General features: G+C 39.3%; 1 protein-coding gene across 1 annotated transcript in view; it reads left to right on the top strand.

Annotated features, from left to right (window-relative positions):
• The window catches only part of LOC133624368 (dolichyl-diphosphooligosaccharide--protein glycosyltransferase subunit TUSC3), a 195,162-nt gene that overhangs the window by 157,594 nt on the left and 16,162 nt on the right, over positions 1-21,406 (top strand). Inside the window, exons 7-8 of the mRNA XM_061987857.2 lie at positions 4,820-4,883; positions 9,535-9,609. Coding sequence (XP_061843841.1) covers positions 4,820-4,883; positions 9,535-9,609 — 139 coding nt within the window. The remainder of the gene's footprint in view (positions 1-4,819; positions 4,884-9,534; positions 9,610-21,406) is intronic.

Genomic DNA, 21,406 nt, shown 5'->3' with positions numbered 1-21,406 from the left:
ATGTGATTTTATTGTTGTGATTTTGTACGGTGTCCTTGAGTGCCCAGAAAGGCGCCTTATAAATAAAATGTATTATTATTATTATTATTATGTAACAGCTGCAGCAAAACAAAAGGGCAGCATAAAATAGAGAGTACATCCAGCAGAAAATAGACATTATAAACAAAGAGAGGTACCGTATTTTTCGGAGTATAAGTCGCACCGGAGTATAAGTCGCACCTGCCGAAAATGCATAATGAAGAAGGAAAAAAACATATAAATCGCATTGGAGCCCGGCCAAACTATGAAAAAAAACTGCGACTTATAGTCCGAAAAATACGGTAGTTAACATAGAAGCGGTCAGGTAATAGGCATATATATTCTATTCCTGTGTGGCGAGGGATTATACAGCTGAATGGAGTGCGGAATGAAGGAGTTCTTGAATCGAATAGTAACATAGTAGAAATGATCTGAATCAACCCCAATATGTAATGACTTGTTTCTCATTCCATTTGGAACATTTCCTGAAAGTTAGATGACAATTTGCCCCTAACTTTTTGAGTTATGTATTGTAAAATGAACGAATCCACTGTATCTGTCTCGCTGCCGCCAGCATACACACACACACACACACACACACACACAAACACACATACACACACGTTTAAGTTAAAATCAAAAGGTAAACATAAGGCAATGTAGTAGAAATAATCCGGATCAGGCCTAAAATCAAGTCAGTTGTTTCTTATCCCGTTTTGGACATTTCCTGAAATGTTCATGAAAATAAGAGTTTTTAAATTAATATTTTCGAATTATGTTACTAAATCATTACTGAAAAAACAATGGCAATAAACACATAATTATTGGATTTTTGTTTATTCAGTTTCTGTTATTCAAATTCCATCTGATTGGCCAACACCAAACAATGATCACTAACTGTGAGAGCATCTTTGTTCTGTAAAAGTTTGATATATGTCCTCTATTTTGTATTGTGCTCATGAAGCTACAGCTTTTATCTTTACAAGATTTTTTTTGTAAATATAATATAAACAATATGTTGTTTGAACCTCTGTTTGAACCACAGTTTGATAAGTATGTCTTTACATTATTTAAAGTTAATATGACCCATTGACCTTGGCATCATCTTGAGAATGTTTAAAGCTAAATAAATAAATAAACTAATCTGTCGTTTTAATTGGGGATTAAAAGGTCAAAATTATATAAGATATCTCCACTGGAGATTGAAAGTGAAGAGTTCACAGTATGCTGTGCATTGGAATGACGTTGGTTAAAGTATACAAATGGACACATCTCTTTGTTAAACTGACAAATCATGATGATATTTAGATCTGATTTACTGATGTATTGTCTTTTTGTTCTGTACAGTTCAAGTGCACTTTTGAGTTTCACACTTCAAAGCTTTCTATTGCCGATAACATTTTTTTTTTTTTTAGAATCCTATCCACATGTAGCATTTATCTACTGGTTTGTGTTATACAGTAGGCATATGTGACTACACAGGCTGAAACACACATTCAGCATTGCACACTAATGAATGCAACTCCTGCATTCTAATCCATCAGATTAATTGGAAGTGCCTGGTCATGGATTGAGGAATTTTTCATCCCAAGCACTTCTCTTGCTTTAAAACTCTCTATGCAGTTCTTGTTTGCATGAAACATTGGAAGAGTGTGGTGGGCAACGGGTATGAAGTTGTATTTTTTTCATATTTCAAAGAATTTGGTCCACTGAAAAATTCAATCGTATAGTCTAGGTTAATCTTGTATGATTAACAGAAAATAGATTTTAGATTTCAATTTCTCGGCTATAGATCCGACCTGATTTCAAGTCCCAAACTGATATGTTGACTGTGTTATTATAGAACCGAATATTTTTCAAAGTGACCAAAGTAAACATAATAACACATTTTTATGAAGCTTATTTCATTAAAGGCCTACTGAAATGTGATTTTCTTATTTAAACGGGGATAGCAGCTCCATTCTATGTGTCATACTTGATCATTTCGCGATATTGCCATATCTTTGCTGAAAGGATTTAGTAGAGAACATCGACGATAAAGTTCGCAACTTTTGGTGGCAGATTAAAAAAAGCCTTGCCTCTACTGGAAGTAGCAGACGAGTAGCGTGACGTCACAAGTTGTGGAGCTCCTCACATCTGCACATTGTTTACAATCATGGCCACCAGCAGCGAGAGCGATTCGGACCGAGAAAGCGACGATTTCCCCATTAATTTGAGCGAGGATGAAAGATTTGTGGATGAGGAAAGTGAGAGTGAAGGACTAGAGGGCAGTGGGAGCGATTCAGATAGGGAAGATGCTGTGAGAGGCGGGTGGGACCTGATATTCAGCTGGGAATGACTAAAACAGTAAATAAACACAAGACATATATATACTCTATTAGCCACAACACAACCAGGCTTATATTTAATATGCCACAAATTAATCCCGCATAACAAACACCTCCCCCCTCCCGTCCATATAACTGGCCAATACAACTCAAACACCTGCACAACACACTCAATCCCACAGCCCAAAGTACCGTTCACCTACCCAAAGTTCATACAGCACATATATTTCCCCAAAGTCCCCAAAGTTACGTTCGTGACATACACATAGCGGCACGCACGTACGGGCAAGCGATCAAATGTTTGGAAGCGTACTCACGGTACCATGTCTACGTATCCAACTCAAAGTCCTCCTGGTAAGAGTCTCTGTTGTCCCAGTTCTTCACAGGCCAATGGTAAAGATTGATTGTCATCTTTCGGGATTGTAAACAATGAAACACCGGCCGTGTTTGTGTTGCTGAAGTCGGCCGCAATACACCGCTTCCCACCTACAGCTTTCTTCTTTGCTGTCTCCATTGTTCATTGAACAAATTGCAAAAGATTCACCAACACAGATGTCCAGAATACTGTGGAATTTTGCGATGAAACAGACGACTTAATAGCTGGCCACCATGCTGTCTCAAAATGTCCTCTACAATCCGCGACGTCACGCGCTGACGTCATCATACCGAGACGTTTTCAGCAGGATATGTCGCGCGAAATTTAAAATTGCACTTTAGTAAACTAACCCGGCCGTATTGGCATGTGTTGCAATGTTAAGATTTCATCATTGATATATAAGCTATCAGACTGCGTGGTCGGTAGTAGTGGGTTTCAGTTCGCCTTTAAATGTATAATGTTCTAGTATTGTTGTAAAGCAGATGACATTAAATTAGTGGTATTGAGTGCAAAATAACGTTGACAATAACTAAACGAAACAAGAGCGCAAACAACTATTAGCCTCTATTTAAATATTTTGTTTTTTTGCCCTCAAAGCCTTCCTGTATCTATGGACTTATTCCTTACGTTTGTAAACAACAAAAACGACAATTACTAAAACAATAATTATTTGTACCAACAGTAATCTTTTAATGCTAGACATAGGGAGTTCCGAAAAAAATATGTTAATACATTTTTATTACTCTGCGACTGCAAGTGCTCTGTTGGTTGATGATTAAGAAATGCATCTCGATAACAACTCAAAGTCCCGGCTTGTGCAAGACAACACGGTCTGTCGGTAAGACAAACGTATCAGCTTCAGTCTTTGCCGTCTGTACGTCTTCTTTCAAGTGCAAACATTCGTAATTTCTCACCAGCCAAGCAAGGAAAATCTGTCCGCCCTTTTACTCCTCCTTCTTTGTCATCTGTATTCATCTTTCCGTCCTCATCCGTGTCTGATAGGAAAAAGAATGAACACGGGGGCAGTCATGTGGAGAAGCAGACCTTATATGTGCTGTAAACCGAGGTGCTAATAATGTGTGAAGGCTGAAAGGACTACCACACCTCCATTCATCCGTTTTCTCATTTCCACAAGACTTCCACTTTGTCTTTCTTTCTGCCTCGGTTCCATCACTCATTGATTGACATCAGTAAAGTTAGGATGGATTTATTAAATACGTTTTTGGAACCTTTTATTGACCAAAAAGCCACGTTTGGTTATTTGAGTGGGCAGACCCCCCAGTACACTTTGTGAGATAGAAAATTCCAATTCCTTCCCTCTCTCTCTTCATCGCCCACTGACGTCACTCAGCCAATACGTTGCTATTCTCACAAACACACATACGCTACTCTCATAAACTCATCTGTTGTGCACATGTAGATACATAGACGCGCACACAGCTGCCTGGCTTGATGCCAAATATTAGCGGAGTTAAAACCGCCCAATTAGCGTCAACCAATGCAAGTGAAATTACTGAATGTTGTAACAAATTGCTACAATTTGTGTTTTATCTTTACCAAATGCATGTTTTACCTGCTACATGTCTTATCTGTGTACATTTATCCATAGATTTGTTTTTAGTATTTACAGTATGTTAACGTAACATATTATGGTAAGAGTCATTCAAATAACTATAACATATAGAACATGCTATACGTTTACCAAACAATCTGTCACTCCTAATCGCTAAATCCAATGAAATCTTATACGTCGAGTCTCTTACGTGAATGAGCTAAATAATATTATTTGATATTTTACAGTAATGTGTTAATAATTTCACACATAAGTCGCTCCTGAGTATAAGTCGCACCCCCGGCCAAACTATGAAAAAAACTGTGACTTATAGTCCGAAAAATACGGTACGTACTTACTCGACTTTTGGTACTGCAGGTACATTTGTCATTTGAAAATTAAAGCTTCCTCATGCAGAATATCTCTTAATTTGAATGTTCCTACCATTGTCAAGTTAGTCCCCTGATCTGAACCCCAATATGTTTCAGTCCTTTATACTTGTACAACCCAGTCTTTACCTTCTCTGTATGTGTGTTTCTTTTACAGAGTTACATTCATGGCAGCAGTCAGGCTCAGTTTGTGGCAGAGTCTCACATCATCCTTCTCCTGAGTATCCTTTTGCCAATGTTAGTCTGCAGCAAATTGCAAATCAATTAAAAAAGAAAAAAAAAACCTCTGCAGTGTACAGCAGCTCATTTGGTCTGCAAATGTATTCAATTCAACCCGCGAGGTTTGTTTCTTCATTTGCTCTTCACACACCACTTAGGACGCACCTTTTTTCCGTGTGTGATAGCATATACAAATTCTTCTGTCTGCCGCATTCGTTTTTTGGGAATGAAAGCGCCATCAGATTGTAGTCTCCACAGGGAGGCTACCTGCTTGGCCACATAAACAGACAATATAAAAGCGAAAGATTGGTCTCGTCTAACCTCCATGTTTCATTTGTTCTGAATTCATCCGCCAATAATAGGCTGTGCCTGTTTACTTGTTTGAAGTAGACTTTCTGCTGGTATTTGACTACTTCTCTGTCTGCCTGTGCTGTCGCGTGCACTTGCACGTTTGCACTTCTGTATCCGAGGCGCTAATACAACGATTCACTCCGAGCTGATGTTTGTCCCCATAAGAAATAACAGGTTCAAGGTCGCATCTGCTACAGAGATACATTTGCTTACCAATGTGGGTTGAGGTGGGGGAGGTAGCGGGGGGTGTATATTGTAGCGTCCCAGAAGAGTTAGTGCTGCAAGGGGTTCTGGGTATTTGTTCTGTTGTGTTACGGTGCGGAAATGTGTTTGTCATTCTTGTTTGGTGTGGGTTCACAGTGTGGCGCATATTTGTAACGATGTTAAAGTTGTTTATACGGCCACCCTCAGTGTGACCTGTATGGCTGTTGACCAAGTATACATGTATTCACTTGTGTGTGTGAAAAGTCGTAGATATTATGTGATTGGGCCGGCACGTTAAGGCAGTGCCTTTAAGGTTTATTGGCGCTCTGTGCTTCTCCCTACGTCCGTGTACCACTTCGTACAGCGGCGTTTTAAAAAGTCATAAATTTTACTTTTTGAAACAGATACCGATAATTTCCAATATTACATTTTAAAGCATTTATCGGCCAATAATGTCGGACTGCCGATATTATCGGAGATCTCTGCTAATATATAAACCCTGTTTCCATATGAGTTGGGAAATTGTGTTAGATGTAAATATAAACAGAATACAATGATTTGCAAAGCATTTTCAACCCATATTCAGTTGAATATGCTACAAAGACAACATATTTGATGTTCAAACTGATAAACATTTATTTTTTGCAAATAATCATTAACTTTAGAATTTGATGCTAGCAACACGTGACAAAGAAGTTGGGAAAGGTGGCAATAAATACTGATATAGTTGAGGAATGCTCATCAAACACTTATTTGAAACATCCCAAAGGTGAACAGGCAAATTGGGAACAGGTGGGTGCCATGATTGGGTATAAAAGTAGATTCCATGAAATGCTCAGTCATTCACAAACAAGGATGGGGCGAGGGTCACCACTTTGTCAACAAATGTGTGAGCAAATTGTTGAACAGTTTAAGAAAAAACTTTCTCAAGCAGCTATTGCAAGGAATTTAGGGATTTCACCATCTACGGTCCGTAATATCATCAAAGGGTTCAGAGAATCTGGAGAAATCACTGCACGTAAGCAGCTAAGCCCGTAACCTTCGATCCCTCAGGCTGTACTGCATCAACAAGGGACATCATTGTGTAAAGGATATCACCACATGGGCTCAGGAACCCTTCAGAAACCCACTGTTAGTAACTACAGTTGCTCGCAACATCTGTAAGTGCAAGTTACACACCTCCTATGCAAGGCGAAAACCGTTTATCAACAACACCCAGAAACGTCGTCAGCTTCGCTGGGCTTTAGCTCATCTAAGATGGACTGATACAAAGTGGAAAAGTGTTTTGTGGTCTGACGAGTCCACATTTCAAATTGTTTTTGGAAACTGTGGACATCGTGTCCTCCGGACCAAAGAGGAAAAGAACCATCCGGATTGTTATAGGCGCAAAGTTGAAAAGCCAGCATGTGTGATGGTATGGGGGTGTATTAGTGCCCAAGACATGGGTAACTTACACATCTTTGAAGGCGCCATTAATGCTGAAAGGTACATACAGGTTTTGGAGCAACATATGTTGCCATCCAAGCAACATTACCATGGACGCCCCTGCTTATTTCAGCAAGACAATACCAAGCCACGTGTTACATCAACGTGGCTTCATAGTAAAAGAGTGCGGATAATAGACTGGCCTGCCTGTAGTCCAGACCTGTCTCCCGTTAAAAATGTGTGGCGCATTATGCAGCCTAAAATACCACAACGAAGACCCCCGGACTGTTGAACAACTTAAGCTGTACATCAAGCAAGAATGGGAAATAATTCCACCTGAGAAGCTTAAAAAATGTGTCTCCTCAGTTCCCAAACCTTTACTGAGTGTTGTTAAAAGGAAAGGCCATGTAACACAGTGGTGAACAGGCCCTTCCCCAACTACTTTGGCACGTGTTGCAGCCATGAAATTCTAAGTTAATTATTATTTGCAAAAAATAAATAAAGTTTATGAGTTTGAACATCAAATATGTTGTCTTTGTAGTGCATTCAATTGAATATGGGTTGAAAAGGATTTGCAAATCATTGTATTCCGTTTATATTTACATCAAACACAATTTCCCAACTCATATGGAAACGGGGTTTGTATATATTATTATGAGACTTATATACGGCTTTTCATTTTTCGCGGCTCCAGACAGATGTGTTTTTTGTATTTTTGGTCCAAAATGGCTCAACATTTTGGGTTGCCGACCCCAGTCAGCACCCGGAGTGGACCACTCCTTGTGCATCAGTCGATGATATTTCGGTGCCCTGACTTATCCATACCTGCCAACTACTCCGGTTTTCCCGTAATTAGTACGGTTTTCATCAACCTATTCCGGGTTACGGTTGCAGTGATAAAAAATACGGTTTTTCATTAATTAAAAAACAATATTTTTTAAAAAGTTTTATTCACGAAATCGCGTAACAACAATGACAATCGACACTGCTTCCCGTAACTTCCTATCGAGCCATTCCGAATGCCATGCGCGAGGCTATTTATAGCACCGCTGCCAAGCACGAGGCACCAGTTGCCATTGTTTCCAAACGAGCGAACGATCATGGAATCAGCCGGAGAAAAATCGCAAACGAGTCTTAAACCAAAAAGAAAACTGCAGTCATTCCGTGAAGAATATTCAAAAGCCTATCCGGGAATAATTATCCGTTCCAAAAAGGGTGAAAACTACGCGAATTGCACCTTGTGCAGACAAGATTTTTCGATCGGACACGGAGGAATTAGCGATGTAAAAGACCACGTTGGGACAAAAAAACACAAGTCTAATGCCGTTGCTAGCGATACAAGTGGAAAACTTTCAACGTTTTCCGGATTTTAGCCACAAAAAGGTAATGACACCAATGTTATCTATTGGAATTGTTTAGTACTGTTATACTGTTAAAAGTGTTTATACTATTTATGCTTTCAAGTCCAAGTTGAAGAAATCTTGTTAAATGTTGACAGCATAACTACCAAAATACAGAAGTATGTCCTTAATATTTTTGCAGTGCTATTTCTGTTGAAAAGTTAAAATGATTACATTAGAGATGTGATGTGCCACTTTTCAAGTGTCTGATGGCTTAAATTAATTTTCATTGATTTTTCATATTTTGAATTCTTTTGAAAGGCTTACAAAAAAACTACATTTGAATTGTAATTCCATGCTATTGACAGGACTATTAATTTTAATGAAGTTAGCTTACCATGTTTACAGTATGATAATTGTGATAGAAATGTGAATTTTAGGCACAGAATATTTTTTACAATTGAACAAGGCAGTAGATTATACAAGCTTGGACAGAAAGTTAATAATGACACCAATTTTTTTTTTATGGAATTGTTTAGTACTGTTTTACCATTTGTTTACTGTAAAAAGTGTTTATACTGTTTATACTTTCAATTAACAAATTTAAGTCTTGTGAAAGGTTGACAGGATAACTGGCATTAACTGTCAAAATAATTTCAAACTATTGAAGTTAGTTTACAGAATAAACATGTCAATCAACCCATACGATTTTTGCTGTAATATTTTTGTTTTGAAAAGTCACTGACTGATAGAAAAGTGATGGTTTTAGCAACATTTTAACCTGTTTGAATGCTAATAATCATTTTGCGTCGGGGGGCGAACCTGAACCTCCCACCAGGACTTTGTCCTGGACCTACCGGGGCCTGCGGCCCCTGGACCCTGGCTACTAGGTTTTTCTGATTTCAAAAGTTGGCAGGTATGCTTATCTACATGCGAGAGGATCCCTTGATGCGTTATTAACCATATCCATCTGAGCCAAGGATGTCGTTGTGGCTTACGCAGCCCTTTGGGATATTTGTGATTTAGGGCTATTTAAGTAAACTTTCATTGATTTATTGATTGATTGAATGATGACCAACACTGATGGACAGTCACAGCATAATCATTCCTTTTTCAGTCTTCCTGGAGAAAAAACACTTGCATCATACTATTTTCAGGGTATGGCTTCAACTACAATTGCCATTAATTTGTGTGCGGTTGGTACTTTTCAGCAGGAATGTGCCTTTTGACCCATACTCTTGTGCGACAATGTTGCGACACTTAGAATGTTTGCCCTGGTTCTTCTTGGGTTAAACTATAGGAGTGTATAGTTTCCTTGACAACCATTCTCCAGATGCTGCGATCACCATGGGAATGGTGCTACTGAACGAAGCTGCTACCTCCAAGGGAGATGTCGGCAAGAGGCGAAGTAAGTAGAGAACTTGAGTATTCAGCTTACACTTATTTTATCTTTATTTACACCACAGCTACACATTCAGATGAGATGTGAAGTAAATGAGTAATAAGTAAAACAAGGAGTAAGATGTAAAGTATGCCATGCTGTGGATGATTATATTTCTCATCACTCATTTTCAAAGGTAGGACTGTGATTGTACTCTTTTCTGACATATACAGTCGTGGTCAAAAGTTTACATACACGTGTAAAGAACATAATGTCATGGCTGTCTTGAGTTTCCAATAAGTTCTACAACTCTTACTTTTTTGTGATAGTGATTGGAGCACATACTTGTTGGTCACGAAAAACATTCATGAAGTTTGGTTCTTTTATGAATTTATTATGGGTCTACTGAAAATGTGAGCAAATCTGCTGGGTCAAAAGTATACATACAGCCATGTTAATATTTGGTTACATGTCCCTTGGCAAGTTTCACTGCAATAAGGCGCTTTTGGTAGCCATCCACAAGCTTCTCGTTGAATTTTTGACCACTCCTCTTGACAAAATTGGTGCAGTTTAGCTAAATGTGGACTTGTTTCTTTAGCATTGTCCACACGTTTAAGTCATGACTTTGGGAAGGCCATTCTAAAACCTTAATTCTAGACTTATTTAGCCATTCCTTTACCACTTTTGACATGTGTTTGGGGTCATTGTCCTGTTAGAACACCCAACTACGCCCAAGAACCAGCCACCGGGCTGGTGATTTTAGGTTGTCCTGAAAAATTTGGAGGTAATCCTCCTTTTTTATTGTCCCATTTACTCTCTGTAAAGCACCAGTTCCATTGGCAGCAAAACAGGCCCAGAGCATAATACTACCACCACCATGCTTGACGGTTGGAATGGTTGTTCCTGGGATTAAAGGCTTCACCATTTCTCCTCCAAACATATGGCTGGGTATTGTGGCCAAACAGCTCAATTTTTCTTTCATATGACATCACATGGACTAAGATAAGACCTTCTGAAGGAAAGTTCTGTGCCATTTTAATCAAACAAAAAAAAAGTCATCATCTTGGACCATTAGCTGCGGAAGCTAGCTCTCCAATCAGGTAAATAGACTCAATAATTCCACAGTGTAGTTTTGGTGAATTTACAAAACTGAAACAATACAAAAAGAATGCCATTGTAAGTTAATGATACTAACACAGACATTTGCAAACATGTTAGCATATTCGCTAATGCTACTCACGCTACCTTGATTACATGATGATAGCACGTACAAATGTGCATAAAAACACTCCTACAGACACCACACATTGGACGGCTGAGTCAGTATAAATTGTTTTAGTTATATTGTAAAACTTACAAACGTTGCTTTGAGTGATGAATGAGAAATCCATACCAGCAGAAACACAATAGACGAATAATCTATGTCGGGCCGAAACAGGAAGTATATAGTGGCACAAACAACAACACACCTTTTGGTGTGTTGTTGGCTCATGTCGATGTGTTAGGACGATAGAAAAAGAGTTCCTCATTGTTTGCTCTTACAAAACCAATGTCGCTACAGTTAAGTTATTATACAGGTCACGTAACGTAAATAAAGTATTGTTGACGTTTTAATTACAATTTTAAAGTGATTTAGTGGTAGAATTGATTGTTCCCATTAGCTGCATTGCTAGCCACCAAAAACTGTGTTAGAAAGCAAGAAAAAAACAAAAACGTTTGTCTTCTTGTCTGTTATAATGATTGTGAACGATGGGCAAAATTCTAAAAGAAGTGCAGTTCTCCTATACAAAGTGAGTAACCTGCATGTCACTGACACTACCAAAAGCATGGTATAATATATTTCACAAATGACAAACATTCTCCAAAGGTAAGTTAGTGCTCACTATGAATGCCAACATTCTTTGTCCACCTTGGTTCGCTGTACTAAACAACCATCAGTAAAGTACCGTATTTTTCGGACTATAGATCACAGTTTTTTTCATAGTTTGGCCGGGCTCCAGTGTGACTTGTATATGTTTTTTTCCTTCTTTATTATGCATTTTCGGCAGGTGCGACTTATACTCCGGTGCGACTTATACTCCGAAAAATACGGTACTTTATTCAGCCATTTTTCACCACAGGCCACACAGCTTATTTGTTTGGCCCAAACGCATTGAAGTGATTTTCCAACATGAGAGACAACATGAAGGGAAACAAATGAACCATTTGGCTCAAATTCGTAGTACCATTTAAGGAGAAAACGTGGCACTCAAGGGTAATTTCTTCAAGTATGTGTGAAGGTGGTGGCATACTAGTTGAATACTTAGCAGAATAGATGGTAGCCATGATGTCCTGAGAGACCCAACAATAGCACCTTTCCAAAGTGGATAATTCTGATTCCAATTTAGAGATTAAAAATGTTTGTGTAATTAAACTGTCCATGAAATATTAAAACATGTGGTGTCACGGCCCCGTATTGTTAGTTGCAATTGCATAGTTACAAAAAAGTGCATGTTCTTTCTGGAAGTACAGACTGTAGACAACATTGAAGCACATCTCGTGCATCGTTTATGCAGCAACAAACAATATATTGCTGCTGACTCAACTTGTCATACAAATGGCTCAGTATATTAATCAGGGTTCGTGCTTAAAAACCTTGAAAATGCTTGGATTTTAATGTTGTGTTTTCAAGGTTTGGAAAATGCTTGAATTGTGGGTGAAGTGCTTGTAAATGCTTGGAAATGTTCATCATATTTCTAGGCAGTCCGACTCAATAGGCAAATTATAAAATGAAAAAAAATTAAATATGTTTCCGTAAAAATGAAAGCTACACGCTTGATCTTACATGCCAGAGCCGTATATATACGGCTATGTGTCGCCCTCAAGAGGACAGTGGTGCATCGGTCCATCATGCCGGGAGGTTGTCATTTTAAAGGCCTACTGAATTGCGATTTTCTTATTCAAACGGGGATGGCAGGTCCATTCTATGTGTCATACTTGATCATTTCGCGATATTGCCATATTTTTGCTGAAAGGATTTAGTAGAGAACATCGACGATAAAGTTTGCAACTTTTGGTCGCTGATAAAAAAACCTTGCCTGTACCGGAAGTAGCAGACGAGTAGCGTGACGTCACAGGTTGTGGAGCTTCTCACATCCGCGCATTGTTTACAATCATGGCCACCAGCAGCGAGAGCGATTCGGACCGAGAAAGCGACGATTTCCTCATTAATTAAAACAAGGATGAAAGATTCGTGGATGAGGAAAGTGAGAGTGAAGGACTAGAGGGCAGTGGGAGCGATTCAGATAGGGAAGATGCTGTGAGAGGCGGGTGGGACCTGATATTCAGCTGGGAATGACTAAAACAGTAAATGAACACAAGACATATATATACTCTATTAGCCACAACACAACCAGGCTTATATTTAATATGCCACAAATTAATCCCGCATAACAAACACCTCCCCCCTCCCGTCCATATAACCCGCCAATACAACTCAAACACCTGCACAACACACTCAATCCCACAGCCCAAAGTACCGTTCACCTCCCCAAAGTTCATACAGCACATATATTTCCCCAAAGTCCCCAAAGTTACGTACGTGACATGCACATAGCGGCACGCACGTACGAGCAAGCGATCAAATGTTTGAAAGCCGCAGCTGCATGCGTACTCACGGTACCGCGTCTGCGTATCCAACTCAAAGTCCTCCTGGTAAGAGTCTCTGTTGTCCCAGTTCTCCACAGGCCAATGGTAAAGCCTGACGGTCATCTTCCGGGAATGTAAACAATGAAACACCGGCTGTATTATCCGGCACAACAGTCAGGGGGTGCATTCTACGGTGGGGGTGCGTTATCCGGCACAACACCTGCCGCAATACACCGCTTCCCACCCACAGCTTTCTTCTTTGCTGTCTCCATTGTTCATTGAACAAATTGCAAAAGATTCACCAACACAGATGTCCAGAATACTGTGGAATTTTGCGATGAAAACAGACGACTTAATAGCTGGCCACCATGCTGTCCCAAAATGTCCTCTACAATCCGTGACGTCACGTGCTGGCGTCATCATACCGAGACGTTTTCAGCAGGATATTTTGCGCCAAATTTAAAATTGCACTTTAGTAAGCTAACCCGGCCGTATTGGCATGTGTTGCAATGTTAAGATTTCATCATTGATGTATAAACTATCAGACTGCGTGGTCGGTAGTAGTGGGTTTCAGTAGGCCTTTAATGAACATTGGATGGAAATTATTAGTCCATTATTGGACTTGTTTATACTGTGAAGGTCATGTAATGTATAATTTGAAACCTTTTTCACAACTTAGAGCTGAGTTAATATGAATGATTTTGTAGTTTTTACACAACATGGTTGTATGCATTTTGTGCTCTATTATTTTTGTTATCTACTTAACTTGTCTGGTTACCTCAGTGAAAGCAAAAAAAGTTAGCATTTCTCTTTTTTGTGACTTTGTTATCATAGTCACAGTTATAAGGCTAGATATGCTGAATGAAAGGTGACTGAGGTGTTGTGAAACAAACAAAATATTTTCCTTTAATTTATTATCCTTATACAGTTTTGTTAATAAATGAGTGAAATTGAAATTTTGAGGGTGCGTGTATTTATATCACGTTATGCAGTTTACAAGCACAAATACGGCGTGAATCAATTTGTGCTGTTCATTGTCATTGAGTGCTGGTAGTAAGAAAAATAACAATAAATGTGAAAAACAACACAAATGGAGACACGTTTGCAAACACCAATGCCATTGAATAGTCTACAGAAACACTGCTTCATTTGCTATGCCCCATTCAGTTAATGATAACTGCCGGTTCAATGTTGGACTTGGGTTTTAGCAGGTTTTCCGTCTTTTTCCTTGGTGACCTCAAACAAGGCTATGGATTGATTCACACTGGTTTTCGCCTGTTGAAGGGTACTGGAGAAACTGGAAAATTGATCTTGAAAGTCCTTAAAAATTTGGCCATGGAAAAGGTGTACGAACCCTGATTAATATATTCGACGAGATTATTTTATATTTTTATTGGCTAGCTCAGGGGTCGGCAACCCAAAATGTTGAAAGAGCCATATTGGACCAAAAATACAAAAACAAATCTGTCTGGAGCCGCAAAAAAATAAAAACCATATTACATAGAGATTGTGTGTCATGAGATATAAATTGAATTAAGGACTTAAAAGAAACTAAATTACCTCAAATATACCTACAAACGAGGCATAATGATGCAATATGTACATATAGCTAGCCTAAATAGCATGTTAGCATCGATTAGCTTGCAGTCATGCAGTGACCAAATATGTCTGATTAGCACTCCACACAAGTCAATAACATCAACAAAACTCACCTTTTTGCATTCATGCACAACCTTAAAAGTTTGGTGGACAAAATGAGACAGAAAAAGAAGTGGCATAAAACACGTCCTAGAAAGTCGGAGAAAGTTATACATGTAAATAAATAAATGATAAATGGGTTGTACTTGTATAGCGCTTTTCTACCTTCAAGGTACTCAAAGCGCTTTGACACTACTTCCACATTTACCCATTCACACACACATTCACACACTGATGGAGGGAGCTGCCATGCAAGGCGCTAACCAGCACCCATCAGGAGCAAGGGTGAAGTGTCTTGCTCAGGACACAACGGACATGACGAGGTTGGTACTAGGTGGGGATTGAACCAGGGACCCTCGGGTCGCGCACGGCCATTCTTCCACTGCGCCACGCCGTCCCCCGTAAACAAACTACGGTGAGTTCAAGGACCGCCATAATTAGTAGGACAAAACGGCGCTCGCCAAATACTCAAAATCAGTGACGCATGTTTAATATAAACAGTGTGCTTTATAACAATTAGGGAGGCTTGTGTCATGTTTGTCCTCCTACAGAAACCATATTAAAACAAAAAATATATTTTTTCCCCTCATCTTTTTCCATTTTTCATACATTTTTGAAAAAGCTCCAGAGAGCCACTAGGGTGGCGCTAAAGAGCCGCATGCGGCTCTAGAGCCGCGGGTTGCCGACCCCTGGGCTAGCTCATGCTTGGGAAATAGATTTTTTTTTTTTCCCCATGCCATTATAATGTGATTAACCAAAGCCATTCAGTTAAAAGAGGGATTTAAACGTTGAGTCATCACAAAACAACATGTTATTTGGCCAAATGTCAATACATCATTTGGCCTAATCACATTCCGTGTGTGTGTGTTCTTGAAATGATACACTGTTTTTAATTACATACGAAATTATTCATCCATTTCAACTTTATGTGAATAATACAGCCTTTTCTCTTTGCGATGACAAATACACCCCCGCTTGATGACAGTGATCGAGTGAAGAAGCTACATTGATGGACACCTTTTACGCTGACGCATCACAGTCATCCAATATAGGCTACCAGACATTGAACAAGGCACTGGACTCGCACAGATATAACGGTTGTGTTGAGGCGGAGATGGGCGACAGTGGAACAGGTTGGACGACCTGGTTGGGATTCCCTGTCATTTGGCAGGTGTGACAAGTTTTGATACACAATTACTTTTTAAATGAGGCCAAAAAAATAGGTTTTGTGTTCTCCTTTATGCTCCGACTGATTATGATCATTCTGGTGCAGCAATCTGAAAGAAGGGTTTGCCAGCGGTAGCCATTTCTTTAATAGCGAGCCATCATGTAGCAAATATCCGCACGTAGCAATCTGTTAGAACATCAACCAGTTTCATCAAAGATGAATCAGCTCTCTGTTCACTTGTCAGATATATGCGAGAGACAATGGATTTGGTGTGTTCACCTCTTCATCAATTTGAGTCTGTTCAAGTCATGTTTCAGGTTCTAAATGGGCTATAGACCTTGTTGCAGTTCAAATAATGTATCAAGTTCTAAATGGGCTATAGACTTTGTCACTGCACACAAACCAGATCATTTACTAAAATGACAGTGGAGGTTTCACCCCGATTGTCATTTTGCCAACTACCAATCCACAATGCAAACCCTATTTATAAACCGGCATGGGCACTGCAGATAATCCCACACCATTCATGTGTGTATCATTTCCAGTGTCAGTAACATCAGCTGTTTCTTTTAAAATGTTAACTGGTATGGTGACATGTGTTTCTACAAGAAACACATAGGTATCCGACACAAAATGAGTCCAAGAGTTTAGTACACATTTGTTCACTACCCTTAATGGTAGCAACACAGGCAGCTGGCTTTACATTTACAGTGTTGCGTTTGGACCAGATGTTCCTCCCAGGTAATTTAAGTTGCTGGTCACTCCCAAGTTATTTTTATGACACATAAGCTGAGTTCTTTGACCACCAGACAGAATGGGTATTTTGTGATTGATTTTCAAAGCTTGGAAAATAAACGTGAGACCAATCCAGTACAGAAGCATTCACTAGCGCAGCTAAAATGGTCTAATCTAAAATACGGAAACCTTCTCATCTATAAAGTGTCTCTTGCTCCCACCCTCATTGTCTCTTCCTCCAGCCCGAACACATACCCATTCCTCCTCAGCTGGGCACAGGAACAGATAAGAGAAAGGAGTTATGGCTACTCCCTGCATACCACAAAATCAAGGTTGACACATACAGTACTTGCAGACAACCAAAAGAGAACAACAGGAAGAACACTAGGTGTTTTGTAATATGACTATGAAAGTAAAGAAGTAACACTTAAATATAGACATATGTAAATATCTGCCTCAGACAATTGCCACCCTTAGCATTTCTTGGATAATCAACTTGTAATATACAAAACCCAAAACCAGTGAAGTTGGCATGTTGTGTAAATCTTAAATAAAAAATAAAATACAATGATTTGCAAATCCTTTTCAACTTATATTCAATTGAATTAACTGCTAAGACAAGGTATTTAATGTTCAAACTCAGAAACATATATATGTTTTTGCAAATAATCATTAACTTAGAATTTCATGGCAGCAACACATTGCAAAAAAGTTGGCATTCTTGCTTGATGTACAGCTTAAGTTGCTCAACAGCCCGGGTTCTCCGTTGTCGTATTTTACGCTTCATAATGCGCCACACATTTTCAATGAGAGACAGGTCTGGACTACTGGCAGGCCAGTCTAGTACCCGCACTCTTTTACTATGAAGCCACGCTGTTGTAACACGTGGCTTGGCATTGTCTTGCTGAAATAAGCAGGGGCGTCCATGAAAAAGACGATGCTTGGATGACAACATATGTTGCTCCAAAACCTGTATGTGCCTTTCAGCATTAATGTTGCCTTCACAGATGCGTAAGTTACCCATGCCTTGGGCACTAATACACCCCCATACCATCACAGATGCTGGCTTTTCAACTTTGCGCCTATAACAGTTCTTTTCCTCTTTGTTTCGGAATACACAACGTCCACAGTTTCCAAAAACAATTTGAAATGTGGACTCGTCAGACCACAGAACACTTTTCCACTTTGCGTCAGTCCATCTTAGATGAGCTAGGGCCCAGCGAAACCGGCGGCGGTTCTGGGTGTTGCTGATAAATGGCTTTCGCTTTGCATAGTAGAGTTTTAACTTGCTCTTACAGATGTAGCAACAAACTGTAGTTACTGACAGTGGTTTTCTGAAGTGTTCCTAAGCCCTTGTGGTGATATCCTTTACACACTGATGTCACACTCATGCAGTACCGCCTGAGGGATCGAAGGTCACGGGCATTCAATGTTGGTTTTTGGCCTTGCCGCTTACGTGCATTGATTTCTCCAGATTCTCTGAACCTTTTGGTGATATTGCGAACCGTAGAAGGTGAAATCCCTAATTGTTTTGCGATAGCTCGTTGAGAAATGTTGTTTTTAAACTGTTGGACAATTTGCTCACGCATTTGTTCACAAAGTGGTGACCCTCGCCCCATCCTTGTTTGTGAATGACTGAGCATTTCATGGAAGCTGCTTTTCTGCCCAATCATGGCACCCACCTGTTCACCTGTGGGATGTTCCCAATAAGTGTCTGATGAGCATTCCTCAACTTTCTCAGTCTTTTTTGCCACTTGTGCCAGCTTTTTTGAAACATGTTGCAGGCATCCAATTCCAAATGAGCTAATATTTGCAAAAAATAACAAGGTTTACCAGTTTGAACGTTATGTGTCCTGTCTTTACAGTCTATTCAATTGAATATAAGTTGAAAAGGATTTGTAAATCATTGTATTCTGTTTTTATTTACCATTTACACAATGTGCCAACTTCACTGGTTTTGTACATTAAGTATCTACAGCCTTTGGTTAATACTTTATTGATGCAACATTGCCAGCAAATACACCCTAAAAGCTCTTGGAATATCACAAGCTTGGCACACATATCTTTGAGCAGTCTTTTGCAGCATCTCTCGAGTGCCATCCTGTTTGCATGGAAGCTACGGTGCAGCCATCTTTAGATCTTTTACTTGTATAAGTATGTTTCACAGAGGCAGTCAGAGGTGTCTTAAAGCCATTGCTTTGATATCGTGATCGTGCACTTTGGATCATTGTTCTGCTGAAAGGTGGAACTGTCATCCTCGTCTAAAGTCAAGAGTACTTTTATGAGAGTTCTTGGTCCGGACAAAAACATTCAGTGACATTATAGATTCTTTACTCACAAGTCAAGGATGTTACATTCCTCTCAGCTCCTAACCATTTCACCACAAAGCTACAGCAGTATTAGATTTATATTTTACATAAAAATCAGCATAATGCATAATTTAATGTATATTTTGTATATGTTGTATTTGCTTGTTTTTAATAGTTTTTTTTATTTATATAAAATATTTTAAGAGTATATGCAGACCAGTGACGCGCGGTGAGGTTGATGGCTGGTGAGGCACTGACTTCATCACAGTCAGATTTACAAACATATGAACCCTAAAGAGTATCTTATTCACCATTTGATTGGCAGCAGTTAACGGGTTATGTTTAAAAGCTCATACCAGCATTCTTCCCTGCTTGGCACTCAGCATCAAGGGTTGGAATTGGGGGTTAAATCACCAAAAATTATTCCCGGGCGCGGCGCCACTGCTGCCCACTGCTCCCCTCACCTCCCAGTGTGTGATAAAGGGAATGGGTCAAATGCAGAGGACAAATTTCATTACACGTAGAGTGTGTGTGACAATCATTGGTACTTTAACTTAACTTTAACTTTACACATACAAACTGTAGCACACAAAAAAGCACATTTAATAAAAAAAACACGTTATTATGGTCTTACCTTTACTTATAAATGAAGTCCATGCGCCGCTGTTGTGCTGGATTAATGCACCCCTTGACGGGAGTGTTATATCAACTAAAGCCCTCACTTAAACTTTCCACGTGCAAGATTTAATCTATTTAAAGAAGTGTAACCGAGGGTTTATAAATGTCGCCTATACTGTATGAAACTACAAAATAACAAACACGGAGGCTCCAGTTTACACGAGGACCACTTTATTTACCTTCTTTCAAAAACCTCCGCTCCACTCCAACGTGTCATCACTTCCGCTCTTAGCGCCTTCAAAATAAGAGCTCAAGGCATATACTGTATAACAGCGCATAACAGGAACTTAACATCACAAAGAGGAAAGCCCATAAAAATAGGTTACAAAAGTTATTTAATAAGAAGCCAAAAAGTGCAAAAACAATAATGTTCGTGTTGGAGGAGTTGTGAATTAGGTACACCTGCAGTCTGCAGGTGTACCTAATGTTGTGGCCCAGCAGTCATTCACAACTCCTCCAACATGAACATTATTGTTTTTGCACTTTTTGGCTTCTTCTTCTTAAGAAATAACTTTTTTAAATAGATTCAATCTTGCACGTGGAAAGTTTAAGTGTGGGCTTTAGTTGATATAACACTCCTGTCAGGGGTTGCATTCTACGGCGGGGGTGCAGGAGGCGGGATTACTGCGAGCCTCAGCCAGTTCGTCTTTTACAGCCGTTTTATGATCGCTCAGCACAAGAAATACGTTACACACATACAGTTGTTGACAAAATACACTGTACATTATATACTTCAGCTAACTAAACTATGGAAATGTATAATATAATTCATATAGCAATACGGTCTCACTGCACAGCAGGCCAGCAGTTAGCCGAGTCCGCAATCCATGGTGAGGCACAATTGAGTGACGTGCCTCAACTGGCTGCTGTTCACCGCACCGTCTCTTCTCAGTATTTGAACGGCAAATGTGAAAATTCAGCGATTTTAAATAAAAAATAATCTAAAACGGGTGAAGTTAAATTGAAAATAACTTTATTGTATAATCACTGGATACATATAACAATTTAATTAAAAAAAATGATTTTTACATTTTTTTTTCTTTCCATGATGGCAGGTGAGGCCCCGCCTCACCTGCCTCTAGTGACTGCACGTCACTGATGCAGACGTACTGTGTCTCTGTCTCACCAGCTATGGTAGGTAAGGTTATATATTTGCCAAATTGTTGCCCCGAATGCGGACTGGCAGGAACATCTATGTGACTGTATTGGTCCCGACTGGGACAATCACACCCACTAACTTAATCAGAAAAGGCATTTTTATCTCTGAATATTTTTAATCAGACTTTTTGTTTATGGCGTCTGAAACGATTCCACTCAAACTCTGCAGATAGACACTTTATGTTCTTTTTGTTGTTTGTGGATAGAAAAATATTTTTTTCCTGAAATTATCATTAAATTGGGTTTATGTGTTGGTACACCTTTTTTTTTTTTTTTTTTACAGTATCTCAAATTGAAACTGCACTTGACTGTATTTTTATTCAATATAAGTTACAGAATTTGAGTTTTAAAAACTCCACAATCTGGGTCACCGCTTGTTGTCCGCCAAAGTCCTGGTGATAAGCACTGATAAGGTAATTAAAGAATACAAAAAATGATATACCATTTTGAA

Source organism: Nerophis lumbriciformis, linkage group LG27, assembly GCF_033978685.3.
Source record: "Nerophis lumbriciformis linkage group LG27, RoL_Nlum_v2.1, whole genome shotgun sequence".
Lineage (NCBI taxonomy): Eukaryota > Metazoa > Chordata > Actinopteri > Syngnathiformes > Syngnathidae > Nerophis > Nerophis lumbriciformis.
Note: the sequence above shows the minus strand (reverse complement) of the source record. Positions and strands in the feature narration are given on the sequence as shown.